Source organism: Scomber japonicus, chromosome 5 (assembly GCF_027409825.1).
Source record: "Scomber japonicus isolate fScoJap1 chromosome 5, fScoJap1.pri, whole genome shotgun sequence".
NCBI classification, from domain to species: Eukaryota; Metazoa; Chordata; class Actinopteri; order Scombriformes; family Scombridae; genus Scomber; species Scomber japonicus.
In genome coordinates, this window is record NC_070582.1 from 13,075,853 (window position 1) to 13,089,312 (window position 13,460).

The window sequence follows — 13,460 nt, forward strand, 5'->3', positions numbered from 1 at the left end:
AGTGGTGTTGTTTAAAGCCTATCTGCATTGTACTTTCTAAAATGATGTGACTTCATTGTAATTAGATATCCTGCTGCAGACATTAGGCAAGGCAAGGCAAGGCAGTTTTATTTATATAGAGTATTTCATACACAATGGCAACTCAATGTGCTTTACATGAAACAGAAAAACATGTAATTTGAGAAACATTAAAACATACAATTAACCCCCCCCCCCCCCCACCTCACCCCATAATAAAAACAAAGTACAGAAAAATAGACATACATAAATAAAATGCTAGAATAGAGCATTAAATATAAGATTGCAGCATAAAATAATACATTCGCTTTAAAATCATTAAAAGGACATAGAGTGCAAATGAAAGATTAGATTAAACATTGAATGAGTGGATAATAATTAAATGGGTCCACAAGATGGCACTATTAATCTCTAGTGGATTTAAATTATTGATGTGCTATAGAAAACATAAAAAGCACAATTTTCAGAAGAATTTGATTTTGCTGTAACCACCAAAATAAAATTATAATTACATACAATTATTACACAAATGTGCTCATTATGATACTGCTGGGTGAGCACCGTGTGGGTATTTCATCAGGCTATATGTGTCAGATAGCAGTTATGGGTGTGGAGGGGAGAGGTGCATGTAATAATAAGTTTGTATGTTTGAGAGGAGGTTATGCTGACTGGAAGTGTCCTTATTGGTGCCCATATGATCACAGAAGGAGGTTTTCCTCGCTTCCACTTGTTCACACTGGTTTCAAAGGCACTTGATAGGGGCCAATGACATTGTGGGTCAATTTGAATAATAAAAGTTGATGTGAAACTTATATGAGGCGGCTTCAGGACTCTGAGTTAGTCATATCTGGTGGATATCTGTCACATTTACAGTCTCTTTAACATCAAATTCCTTCTTTGTGTTTCCTTGGACATTGTTTTCCTGTTTCCCTGTGGTGGAATATAGTAATAAAAAGAGGGACTTTGGCACTGATTGTAATTTTGAAAGATATCTTGACTCATTTGGACATCTGAGGCTTCATATTAGCTTCACATAAACTTTTAACTAATTTTGCACCAAAGGAGGCTTGTGGTTTTTGGCTCCCATCACCTAGATAACAGCATTATAGAAAGAAAAAACTATTTATTTAAGACAGACGTGAACATTTGCGAACCTGTCCTTGAATTATTGAAGCCCATTTCCAGCAGGACAGGACAGAAAATAAAAATACATGTGGTAAATCAAAATCATGAGATGTAAGTAGTCACAAGAATGAGTTCATAAATGTACTGAGTTCAATATGTGTCTCATAACTGATTGATTATTTGATATATGATTTTAAACATAGGATACGAGACGCTCAACTTCTAGTTGCAGTTGTTTTGCTGCCTTTGTTATAATTTGTATTTCTCACTTTACATTTTGTTTCACACTTTATATTTGTGTTATTCTGTTTTTGTTGCTGTTGTTGTTGTCCTGTTGTATGTGATGCTGTCTTGGCCAGGTCCCACTTGCAAAAGGGTTTTTAATCTCAGTGTGACTTCCTGGTTAAATAAAGGTTAAACAAATAAATAAAATATGTTTTATTCGAAAAAGTCTAAATCATGATTTACTATCCAATAAGTCTGACTTTATGACTTTTCATTCTTGACATTTTGTCTATTTTTGGCTCTCATATTAAAGTTGTGTGTCTGAAGTAATATGTTTGATCTACAGTCCATATGCGGCTTGAGAAGGAGAAAGTCATGCTGGATTGTTCATGACATTATCTCTGAATCATTTTGTGGATTATGCATATTTAATGCCTCTGGTGACATACATGGATGATGACATATCGCATCTGGTGCCATGGTTAGTGGGAGGCGCACTAGCTCGCTGGTTGGCTGGGACCGCTGGGGACCTTCCCAAACACGGAAGTGACGTACTAAACTACCATCCAGGGACACTTTCGGTATTTACAGGAGAGAACACCGCATGCAGTCTTCCGAGAGCCCACCTCGACCTACAACACGGGCTGTCACGCATAGATCACAGCCATGGCGCCCATGTCACTCCCGATGTCGTCTCTTCTGAAGCACAAGGACTGTCTGCAGAAGGTCAATATTTTCTATAATGTCCTACAGGGTTTACAGCACCGGACATTCAGGTCTCGTTTGTGGAAACGGAATTTCGGTGCGGTTTCCCTTGGAGTCGGTCAACTTCTGTCAAATCAGCCCAGAGCTAAAAACTACGCAGCATCTCTGTGTAGCAGCTCTGCAGACGGCCAGGATATGACAGAGAGGCTGTGGTCTGTTTACAATGAGACCAAAAGGCAGACTGAAGGTATGAACTTACAGCATAGAGAGCATTCATACATTCACATCTTCCACATTATTAGGAATGAGTGTCTCCAGCAGCTAATGCAACTATTTCCATCGCCACACTGTCTGTCAGAGTCTCACTTTAGCAGCTTTTCAAGCAATAAACCAATACTGCTGATGTAGACATGATGTATATGGTAGCTATAAACTCTAATATTTGTTAATTTCTTGTACAAATAAATGGTTTTGGACAAAATGTAGTTATATGAGCACCAGCCAGTTCAGTAAAGGCTACATTTATGAAGCTCATGAAATCCTAATTTTGTTTAATTTTAGATATATGTAGGTGGTGACTTTGCTCATCTCCTCATTATCAAATCAAAAATTTTACATCTTTGCTCATGAAAGTTGGTCATCTCCAAATCTTAACAGGCTCAACACAAAACCATGATCTCCAGATTTGCAGATTTGCTTAATCAAACTTTGCGGTAATACTTTGTCTAGCCTAAAATGTTTCACTTCAGCTGAGAATATGTCCGAGGGGGTTGATTCATCTTTGGAGATTTTATTATGACAAGTTGTAAATTGTGGTGGTTTTGTGCTGGATCAATTGATAATGTAGGTAATGTGTTATGTTACTATTATCTCATCCAACCCTGAACTAGAGCTCAAAGCATTCATCAGCAGAATATTTTGGAGGTCGAAGCTTTCCATCTTAATTAGGACGCGTTGGACCTCACTCAGCCGCCTCCTCTCACTTCATGTTTGAACAGGAAACAGGCTCATTTTCCCTGACACTTACAATAATTAGACCATGCGTACAACCACTTAATAGAAAGTGGGGGTAGTGAGTAATGCATAGTAATATCAGTGGCCTAATTTGAGTGTGACTCTGAACACCAAATCAAAAGCAACACATCCACAATCTTCAAGAAACCTTGTTATACTTTGTTATCACAGCCTACAGCATAACAGACGTTACCCTACTATTCTCAAGTGGAAGGCTCCTGCAAAAGTTTTGTAGTAGTATTTTTTTTAACAAGATAACCTCACTTGTTTCTCTCCTCTCAGAAATGATCCCGATCATGTCCACAAACTCAGTCAACCCCGACACCATCTTTGCCAACAACGAGATGAGCCTCCGAGACATAGAGATCTATGGCTTCGACTATGATTACACCCTGGCCTTTTACTCCAGCCACCTCCACACCCTCATCTTCAACATAGCACGGGACATCCTAATCACTAAACACAGGGTGTGTATGTATGTGTGTGTATGTGTATGTGTCTTCTCTAAAACCTAGCACATGAAACATACAGGACCTCTGCTCCAGATACTGACAGAATAATAAATCTTGGCTGAAACTGGTTTATCAGCTTTGTAACAGATCAAGTGTTAGAACAGGATAATATGCAACAATCCATGTCTTTAAAATGATGTCAATGAAAATCTGATTAGGTGTCATTTGAAGAGATCAATAGTAGAAACTTTATATTTACATGACCTATAAGGTTTTTAAACAGCTTATGAATGTCTTACAGCACCAGGCATTGTTTTAGCTGCATACTGTAGGTGGATTGTGGATTAACATTGTGGTTTACTCTAATCAAATGTCTTGTTATCAATTTCTGATTCTTTTTGCGGACTAGTATCCAGAGGATCTGCGAAAGTATGAGTATATTCCTAACTTTGCTGTAAGAGGACTTCACTATGATGTTCAGAAGGTAGGAATAGATTCGTCAATCTAATGACACTGGCAGCTTTTTTTTAAAACACTGCATAAAGACTGGAAGTACAAATTCATATTTTTGTCAAATATTCATTGAATTTTGATAGGCACTGCTGATGAAGATTGATGCTTTTCATTACATCCAGCTGGGAACTGTATACAGGTATCTGTAACATTATACTTCTCACATCATGGTAATGGGTAATGAATAATACACCAATGAAAGTAGAAGTTTCTTTCTTCTGGTTAATAAAATATAAGAGTAAACAATAGTATTGGTGTTTCTTTCTTTTTTTTTGTCCATGCTGCACATGAATTACCATGACTTCTATTATTATCAGTATATTATCTTTGTGATATTTTGTGTTCTTTCCACAGGGGTCTTCATCCAGTTACAGATGAGGAAGTCATCGCCATGTATGAAGGATGTCACATACCTCTAGAGATCATGAGTGATTTCTATGGCAAGGTAAGATCACTTCCACATCTGTCTGTATTATCACAGGTTCCACAAAGCTAAGAACAACACAATATAATAATGTTAACCGCTGTCTTGCAGAGTTCTCATGGCCACACCATGAAACAGTTCATGGACATATTCTCCCTGCCAGAGATGAACCTCCTGTCCTGCGTCAATGACTTCTTCATGAGGCACAACATCGACTATGAGCCAGTCCATCTCTACAAAGACGTAAAGGTGAACTATCTTGTCCTCTTTGATCAGTATTTTGGGAAAGTGCATAAAATGATTGCAATAATCTGATCAGATGTTTCAGCACCCTGATTATAGCTCTCAGGAGCCAGTATGAGCAAAGACATCAAATCCAGCCACATGTACTACATAATTGTGCTGTGATACTCCAGCCAGTCAATGCCATCTTAATTTTAGCTCTGAAGACCCGGTGTCTAATTTTAGTTGAGCAAGCCTGCCTCCAGCCATCTGCGCTTGTTCTCCGGTGGCTCTGCCACTTCAGAGAAAGAGGGGCCAGAAATCAGCGTTGTGTTCTCCCTTTGAGGGCAGCTGTCGTGCTGGTTGTGTCTACTGTGACGCTGCAGTGTTTTTGACAGATCGCTGTCATTAAAAGCCCGCACACACCCTCTCTGTTCCACGAGCACCTCTCATATCTTTTCAAGGGCACCGAGCCTGATTTATTATTCAGTATTAACCCCGTTATTTTTCAACCTTATTTACCTTTGACTTGTGTTCACATCAAATAATCTTTGCATATGATAAACTTCCTTTAAGTTTGCCCTTAAATGTGCAACCTTGCAAGGGAGAGCCTTTTCACTCATTCACCAGTTCAAAGGCACGTTTCACTATTGAAAATGTGTTGGAAACTTTCTCTCAAACTCTAGGGCTGGCTTTCTTCATATTTAATTTGTATTCAGAGATGCGCTTTCTGTGTGCTTTCAAGTCAGCCCTTTATACACACAGCAAAGTGTTGCTATTGGAGCTGAATGTTAACATTGTGTCACTGAAGTCAGGACTTCCTGGCTGAGAGCTGTTTACTTTTTCTTCTTTGCAGGAAGCCATTAGAGATGTTCACGTCAAGGGCATTATGTACCGAGCCGTGGAGGCAGATATTGGTAATGTTCTTTGATTCATATGACTTTGTTTGAGCTAATACAAAATCAATTATACGGCCACATCTGCCAAGACATAAAAAATTAATTCAGAATCAAAGAGACTGTGATATGGAAAAAAACTGTTTTGTTTGCACAAATTACATCAGAACACCCCCCATGGCCAAGCCCTCCCTGTAACCCTGTATTTCTCTCTGCCTCTCGCTCTCTGTTTTCCTATTTTCCAGGGAAATATATTTGCTATGGTGAGCAAAGCCACGCTGTGCTGAAAAAGCTGTCAGAGCATGGAAAGAAGATGTTCCTCATTACCAATAGCCCCTTTGACTTTGTGTAAGTATGCCCAAACAGGGTGCAATTCTTTGTTGAGACAGCTAATTAAAATAGTCAGATATAAGCGAGCGTACTAAGGGCTCTCTGCACACAAGTACTTAAATTGTAAATTATTGACTATGAGCCTCTTTTCATGTCAGGGTTGATTGCCCAAAATGACCACCTACCCGTATCCCATGTTAAAGAGCTTCTCAGAGCAGAAAAACATTCAACTTATGTCCTTGATTTAATATTTTGTTTGTGTTGTGTAGGATTATAAGTAAAAAGTCACTACTTGTACTTGGGAAAATAGTGCAGAATGGACGGACAGTAGAGTTGCGAATGTTTGCATCACTATATCTCTGCGCCATACCCTGAGCTCTGATGCTTGTTATAGTATCCTCATGATGAGCTCTAAAATGTTGCAGAAAAAAGTATAAAAGGTAACGTCTTGAATCTCTGTCCTTCTCAGGGACCGGGGAATGAACTACATTGTGGGGAAGGACTGGAGGGACCTCTTTGATGTTGTTATTGTTCAGGCAGACAAGCCTGGTTTCTTCAACGACAGGAGGAAGTAAGTGTGTTTGTGTGTCTGTGCTGTTGATCATACTGTGTCCATGTCATGCCTCATTTATGCCAGCAGAGGTCTCATGAGCATATACAGTACAGCCACACTGCCAATAGACTTACTCGCCAGGAGACCTTGGACACAAAATGTGGATTGATGCATGTTTGTTCAGGAGTTGCCAGTATTATAGGTGAATAAAGTCTGTCTTTGTGTATTTTTGCTCCAGACCTTTCAGGCGAGTGACAGACAAAGGTGCGTTGCTGTGGGACAGGATTCACAAATTGGAAAAAGGACAAATCTACAAACAGGTACAGGTGTTGTGCTGGAGAATTACCAAAATGTGTTAAATATTTCTGACCAATTACTCCTGGATACACTTTAAAGAATATATAATTAATTTTTTATGTGTCTGTGTTTGATCATTGAAGGGAAACCTTTATGAGTTCCTGAGACTCACCGGCTGGAGAGGATCCAAAGTGCTCTACTTTGGCGATCACATCTACAGTGACTTGGCGGTAAGCAGCAACAACACATATTTACAACAAAAGACTCCCTATAATAATGCACACATATTAGAAGCATGACAGACTATGATAGAGGGCAACATTGGATTGATCACTCTACATCTAAGATCTTATTTTAGGGCAGTTTCACACTTGTAGTTTGTTTGCTTTGTTCTGAACCAGTGGATGAGTCGCTTCTTTGTTGCAGTTTGCCTTTGGGTCAGTTTGGTGTCACAGAGGCAAAATTTCAAGCAAACCAAAATTTATCAGGAAAACCCACGAGGGAGCGGTCAACCCGTTCATTGGTCAGAAATCTGGCAGGCGGAGGAAGCTGTTTATCTTCCGGCATAGCTTTCCAAAATGGACTGGTGTTCCCCACTCGCCCACAGAATCTGACACCCCTCCACATGAACACGCACACACTTCACACTACAAGCTACTTGTAGTCTCTGCTTCTGTTTAAATATGTGAACTGAAAGCAGTCTTATTATCTTCGGCTTACTGCAGGAAAATTAATTATGAAAGAATAGTAAATCAAGAGGGAGATGGGATTTATGGGAGATTTCATTTTTACTTTGTTTCATTTCACCAGTTTACTGAACAAAATTCAAGTCCTCTTTTAGGCTATTTTGAACAATTCACAAAATAAATCTTTTTGCAGACATATCTGGATCTTGTTTGTCATTAGTGGCAACAGTGGACAGCCTGAGGGGGACTCATATTTTGTTGTGTTGGTTGTTACATTCAACAAAATCTGATTCAAAATACAAGATGTAACACAATCCAAATCCACCCTGCTGACATACCTGGACCTCTACTACTTATATATAAAGTATTTTGTAACCAGTGGTATTAGGGCAGAGATAGAGGAGAAGGAGATTTTGCTGAGTTCCTTTTTTCATCTAACAAATCGTGCAGTGTTTCCTGCAGTTTGGTCGAATTGAGGTCAGATCACATTCATACGACAAATGGACCGTACCAGAGTTAATTTATAACCAGACAGAGACCACCCCTTCTACAAGGTCTCAGCCTAGTTGTTTTGGTCGGTCTGCACTCGACTTGCGATTACTGCTGTGCCCAAATGAAGTGCACCAAGGGGGAAAACACGTTCGAGTACAATTCAGTTGAACTGGTGTTAAAATGCTCTTAGACTTAACTGTGATTTTACTGGACTTGAATGGCTGAGTTATAATCAGTGAGTGTGTGTGTGAGAGGATGCAGATAGTGAGATACTGACTGAATGTGTAAAAGAGAACAGTGCCACTAGGATAACTTAGTGGAGAATATAATTGTGCACAGTTACAGTAGCTCTGCATTGGGTTTGGGTGACAGTCATTTTAATGAGAGACTGTCTCTTGATATATAACTCCTGCAACATCTACAGTAGTGAGAATCATTGCACTTTATTTGTTTTTATACCTGAAACCTGTGACAGCTGACCAACAGCTGCCTTTCAACTGACAAACTTACTAGCATTAGTATTCTGCTGTGTCAGTGAATTATAACAACATGAAGATGTGAATGTTTGTCACATCAACTTTAAGTGGTGTTAATGAACGCTTACTTCTTTGGCATAATGGCTTCTGGTGGCTGGCAGCCAGCTGTCAAACATGTCATCTTGCTTATTTGCAAAGATGGAAGATGGCCTGCATGGTTTACACCAACCGCATCTTACAGTCTCTAACAGTAGGAGGAGATCATGCCTGAGGGAGAAGTGGATGGAGGAATATTTTATCTCTCCTTTTTGCAGTTTTGTTAAAAATTCCAAATAATTCATCTATCCATTTAAGCTGAAATGATTACTCTTCCATCACATGTACAGCCGTGTAACAGTGAATGAACACTCTTGACTGATGCATCAAGTCTATTGTTTTTTATCTCACATGTATAACTGCATTGATTCTGTACTGAATCAGCGCTATCAAAATGCCTATAAGTACACAATATTAGGAAGTGAATACACTGTGACACTGTGTTGTGCTTCTGGCGTGCTATTTTCACCACATGACCATGATAGATGATTCTTAATTGTTTCAATTGTCAATGAAAAAATATCAATGTCATGTCCAGGGTAATAACAATAATAGCACTCAAACAGTATAATATGTACCTCAAGCCCCTAACAATCTATTTATAGCACTCCCTTGGGTTTATTATTGCTGGAAACATGACTCTTAAGCCCAAACAAGTGAATCCCTAATTGCTTCAGTGTTGCAGTTATCAAAACGGGTCATTTACTTTTCAGGATTTGACGCTGAGGCATGGCTGGAGGACAGGGGCCATCATCCCTGAGCTGAGAAAGGAGATCAAGATCATGAACACGGAAGAATATGTTCACATGATGGCCTGGTTACAGGCACTGACTGGACTCATTGAGCAGATGCAGGTAGGAAGACAGTGGAAATCGATGTGTGTGTGTTTTTCCATGTGCTGATTTTTCATTTTTCTTTCTCTCTTGTCAGAATTATGTGCTTAACTACTTTGCACTTCTCCCAAATAGGTACACAGGGATCCAGAATCTGAAGCTGTCGTTGAAGAGTGGATCAGAGAAAGAGACGCCATGAGGTAAATACGGTTATTACTTAGGAAGTTGCTTTTGATAAATGATTCTTGTAAAACTAATCTAACCTCGTGTTTTTTTTTTTCTGCAGGCCACAGACAAAGGACATCTTCAACGCTCAGTTCGGGAGTCTCTTCCGGACGTACCAGAACCCCACTTACTTCTCCCGCCGACTCTCGCGCTTTGCTGATATCTACATGGCCTCCATTAGCTGCCTGCTCAACTATGACTTCCAGCACACCTTCTTCCCTCGCCGCACTCCTCTGCAGCACGAGTCCCCTTTCTCGCCTGAGAACACTCCTCACGGCCTGAGCGTCTCCTCACAGCTCCACAGGACCAAAGCAGAGTCCGATTAGAGTGATGGAAGAATTGAATGATCTCTGTTGTTGCTTTAAACATAGGTGGGTGGGGGGTTTTTCCAAGTTTTGTGGTACAGCATTTTAGAAGATGCACGCAATATTTTAACTTATGTACAACCGGTAACAATCATGTAAAATGTTGATGTTCGCTTTATTTATTAAGCTTTAAACTAATTAGTAATGTATATCCGTTAAAATAACTATGGTCAAGCCAAATGACGCGTACAACAGAGTTACTTTTTAATTTAAAAACTGGATATTGTGGATTGTATTTTAAATTGTTAATATTGGCACAGATTTTGGAAAACTGAATTGTACTGATTGTTTAGGTTTGGGTATGTGTGTTTTTGTATGTATGAGAAAGAGAGAGAGAGGGAGAGAGAGAGGGATTGGGAGAAATGATACAAATATGATGCATTTACACAGTCTAAGCAGTAAGGGGCAGTCACACATTAAGTCTATTATGGCGTATCTGTACTATAGTATTGATTGTACATCCTGTTTTAAAGATCGCCTTTTCCTTTTATTCATTTGCATCTATAAAACTGTAAGAAAGTGCTGGTTGAATGGATATATTCAGATGTTACATTTACATTATAAACTCAGTTGCCTTAACGTTATTATCTTATTCTCATTACTGCAATGTATATTTTTGTAATGGCTTAATAGTAATTTATGATAATCAACCTTTTCAAATGTTGCCAGACAACAATTTAGTCAATGTCGTTATGTATTGCACATTGATGACCTGAGATGTTGAATTGTTTTAACTGTTTTTACACAACACAGCCAGTATGTCTCTTTTTAGCAGATAGAAAATGTCAGAAGAAAAAAAAAATAGAACATCTTTGCTATGTTTAGCACAAGTGTTATTTGATCTGTGAAGGCAGCACTGAGTTCTGTCATTATGAGTTTAACACTTCTGCATAAAATGTGTGAAATGTTTCAACATGTGCCGGATTGATGGATTGAAATTGATATATTTGATGAAAAAAACTGGAGTGTGTAATCATTTGGAAAAAGGGAATTCTTAAACAGTGGCCACAACCCAGACCTCATGTTTTATTTGTGTTTCTGTAGCTTTCAGTTCCTGTTAACTTCTTTTTGCTTTTGATGGAGTGTATTTTTATTTCACTATTTATTAAAATGTAAATGGTGTTATGATCCTAAGCCAAGTGTTTGTCATTTATTTAAAGTAACTTGTTTGAGTTGGGATAATTGTACTGTAATTAGATTTAATTAGCAGGTGTTTGTTTAATTAAAGTGTAGTCTACTTGTGTATCATGCTCTCATTTACCTTTGCTATTAGCTGTATAAACAACAACAGGACATACTTCTAAATTTGAAAAATAAATGTAAAGGCTATCTGACCCTCAACTTTCCAATTACCATTATAGCAGCTGGTTTATTGGGTTTAATCCCTCCAAATCGTGTTACCGACCAATATCCTATATTACATTTGGGGCTTTCCCTATCAGACAGATGCACAATCTGAGATCTCGGGAAAATAAGAAAAGCCGAGATGTTAGACAGGGATCAGAAATGATAAGATCGATGAGTCCTGGGTCCGGAGGTGAGCAAGAGTCTCTGTGGGCTCAGTCTCACAGTTTCACCAAAGCTGGACTTCGTGTAGGCACCATGGACAGCAACAGCACGCCGTGGAACTCCGACTCGCATCCTCCATCACTTCACAACGAGTTCGTGACTGTGGTGCCCACTATCTTCCCACGAGTGGGCTACAGCATAATTTCCTTCCTCATGTTCATCAACACAGTATTATCCGTTTTTAATAATGGTCTGGTAATAACCGTGATGCTGAGAAATCCGTCTCTCCTCCACCCCATGAACGTGTTCATCCTCAGCCTCGCCGTGTCTGACCTCATGATAGGCCTGTGTGGCTCCCTGGTCGTCACCATCACCAACTACCAAGGCTCTTTCTTTATTGGTCACGCAGCCTGTGTGTTTCAAGGATTTGCTGTCAATTATTTCGGTAAGTTGAACTGTGAGACAGTGTGTTGTGTGTGTGTGTGTGTGTGTGTGTGTGTGTGTGTGTGTGTGTGTGTTTTACAGCAATTAAAGGCCAGTGGCTGGAGGTCTGTCACTGTGAAACTGCATAAACAAAATAATTAAGGTAAAAACAAAAATGGTTTCTTCATTTCATGTCTGAGTGACTTCTAATTTGCAAAAATGTTCATTTTAAAGGTCTTTTATGTCTTATTAAATGTATCTTTATATATTGTAAGGTCTACTCATTAGCTTTTTCCAGAGCTTTCAGCCTCATCTCAGTGAATGGAGTTTTCTCAGTTGTCATGGATCATGGATATCTATGGGAAATGTTCTCCATAACATCTGAGCATCTTATTTGAGATGAAAGCTTTGGGGATGAAAAAAGATGAGAAGTTTTTGTCAAGTTTGTTCATTTGTTTCTCTCTCGTAGGTCTGGTGTCTCTCTGCACCCTGACTCTACTTGCCTATGAGCGATACAACGTTGTGTGTAAGCCTAGAGCTGGTTTAAAGCTGAGCATGCGGAGAAGCATCATCGGGCTAGTAATTGTCTGGGTCTTCTGTTTGTTTTGGGCTGTGGCACCCTTATTTGGTTGGAGCTCTTATGGTCCCGAGGGAGTCCAGACCTCCTGCTCACTGGCTTGGGAGGAGAGGTCATGGAGCAACTACAGCTATCTCATCCTCTACACACTCCTCTGCTTTATTATCCCTGTTGTAGTCATCATCTACTGCTACACTAAAGTGCTGAAATCCATGAATACGGTAGGTTAATAATGCCTTCTACATGTTTATCCCATGTGTACACCATTAGAGCAAAATTAAAATCCCCCTCTATTTGCAATCTACCACCTACAGACTAAAACAAGTTATTAGACTATAATGGGAGTGACATTTGCTTTCTACTCATAGCTGAACAGGAGTGTGGAGCTTCAGGGTGGGCGTTCCAGCCAGAAAGAGAATGATCATGCTATTAGTATGGTCCTGGCTATGCTCATAGCTTTTTTTGTTTGCTGGCTGCCCTACACGGTCCTGTCGATGGTGATAGTTTTGGATCCAGAACTCTACATCCCTCCACTGATTGCCACCATGCCCATGTATTTTGCCAAGACTAGTCCCGTGTATAACCCCATCATCTACTTCCTTTCCAACAAACAGGTAAACAGCTCATTTGTACGGCTGCTCTAAAATTGAGATGCAAAGTCTGAGTGTGAACAAATATAGGAAGCACAAGGAAAACATATTTGAATGGCAATGTTATTTGTTATATTACCTGACAGTGTGTTTATGTATTTACTTGTCCAACAGTTTCGTGATGCTGCCCTGGAGGTGATGTCATGTGGCCGCTACATTCCCCACGGGCCCACTGGTGTCAGCATCAACATGCGCTCCTTGAACAAGAGGAGCCTGTTGACTTCCCTAAGCAGGAACGTCAACACACACAGCAAGGTGTTGCCCCTGTGACTTTCTCCAGCAAATACAAGAAGCTGCCATGGTTGTCAGTGCTTATCGGTGCCTCATCAAGGACACAGACCTGCACATGTACAG

At 39.7% G+C, this 13,460-nt stretch overlaps 2 protein-coding genes across 2 annotated transcripts; both read left to right on the top strand.

Annotated features, from left to right (window-relative positions):
- The first annotated feature begins 1,972 nt into the window (after positions 1-1,972).
- Positions 1,973-9,943, top strand: nt5dc3 (5'-nucleotidase domain containing 3). The gene is made up of 14 exons (XM_053319173.1): positions 1,973-2,320; positions 3,370-3,554; positions 3,949-4,023; positions 4,136-4,191; positions 4,407-4,497; positions 4,588-4,725; positions 5,555-5,615; positions 5,840-5,942; positions 6,394-6,495; positions 6,716-6,797; positions 6,918-7,004; positions 9,238-9,378; positions 9,493-9,557; positions 9,644-9,943. Exons 1-14 carry the CDS (start codon positions 2,035-2,037, stop codon positions 9,906-9,908), a joined length of 1,737 nt encoding a protein of 578 aa, XP_053175148.1. The 5' UTR covers positions 1,973-2,034; the 3' UTR covers positions 9,909-9,943.
- A 1,606-nt stretch (positions 9,944-11,549) lies between these two features.
- Positions 11,550-13,376, top strand: parietopsin. Its single transcript, XM_053319620.1, has 4 exons — positions 11,550-11,901; positions 12,349-12,677; positions 12,825-13,070; positions 13,221-13,376. Exons 1-4 carry the CDS (start codon positions 11,550-11,552, stop codon positions 13,374-13,376), a joined length of 1,083 nt encoding a protein of 360 aa, XP_053175595.1.
- The last annotated feature ends 84 nt before the right edge of the window (positions 13,377-13,460 follow it).

What these genes read in the sequence shown, in the direction of transcription:
- nt5dc3 (XM_053319173.1), top strand. Translation starts at nt 2,035, where the DNA reads ATGGCGCCCATGTCACTCCCGATGTCGTCTCTTCTGAAGCACAAGGAC. An exon ending in TCCTAATCACTAAACACAGG is followed by an intron (nt 3,555 to 3,948) that starts GTGTGTATGTAT and finishes TTTGCGGACTAG; the next exon opens with TATCCAGAGGATCTGCGAAA. An exon ending in AATAGCCCCTTTGACTTTGT is followed by an intron (nt 5,943 to 6,393) that starts GTAAGTATGCCC and finishes TGTCCTTCTCAG; the next exon opens with GGACCGGGGAATGAACTACA.
- parietopsin (XM_053319620.1), top strand. Translation starts at nt 11,550, where the DNA reads ATGGACAGCAACAGCACGCCGTGGAACTCCGACTCGCATCCTCCATCA. An exon ending in ATTTGCTGTCAATTATTTCG is followed by an intron (nt 11,902 to 12,348) that starts GTAAGTTGAACT and finishes TCTCTCTCGTAG; the next exon opens with GTCTGGTGTCTCTCTGCACC. An exon ending in ACTTCCTTTCCAACAAACAG is followed by an intron (nt 13,071 to 13,220) that starts GTAAACAGCTCA and finishes CTTGTCCAACAG; the next exon opens with TTTCGTGATGCTGCCCTGGA.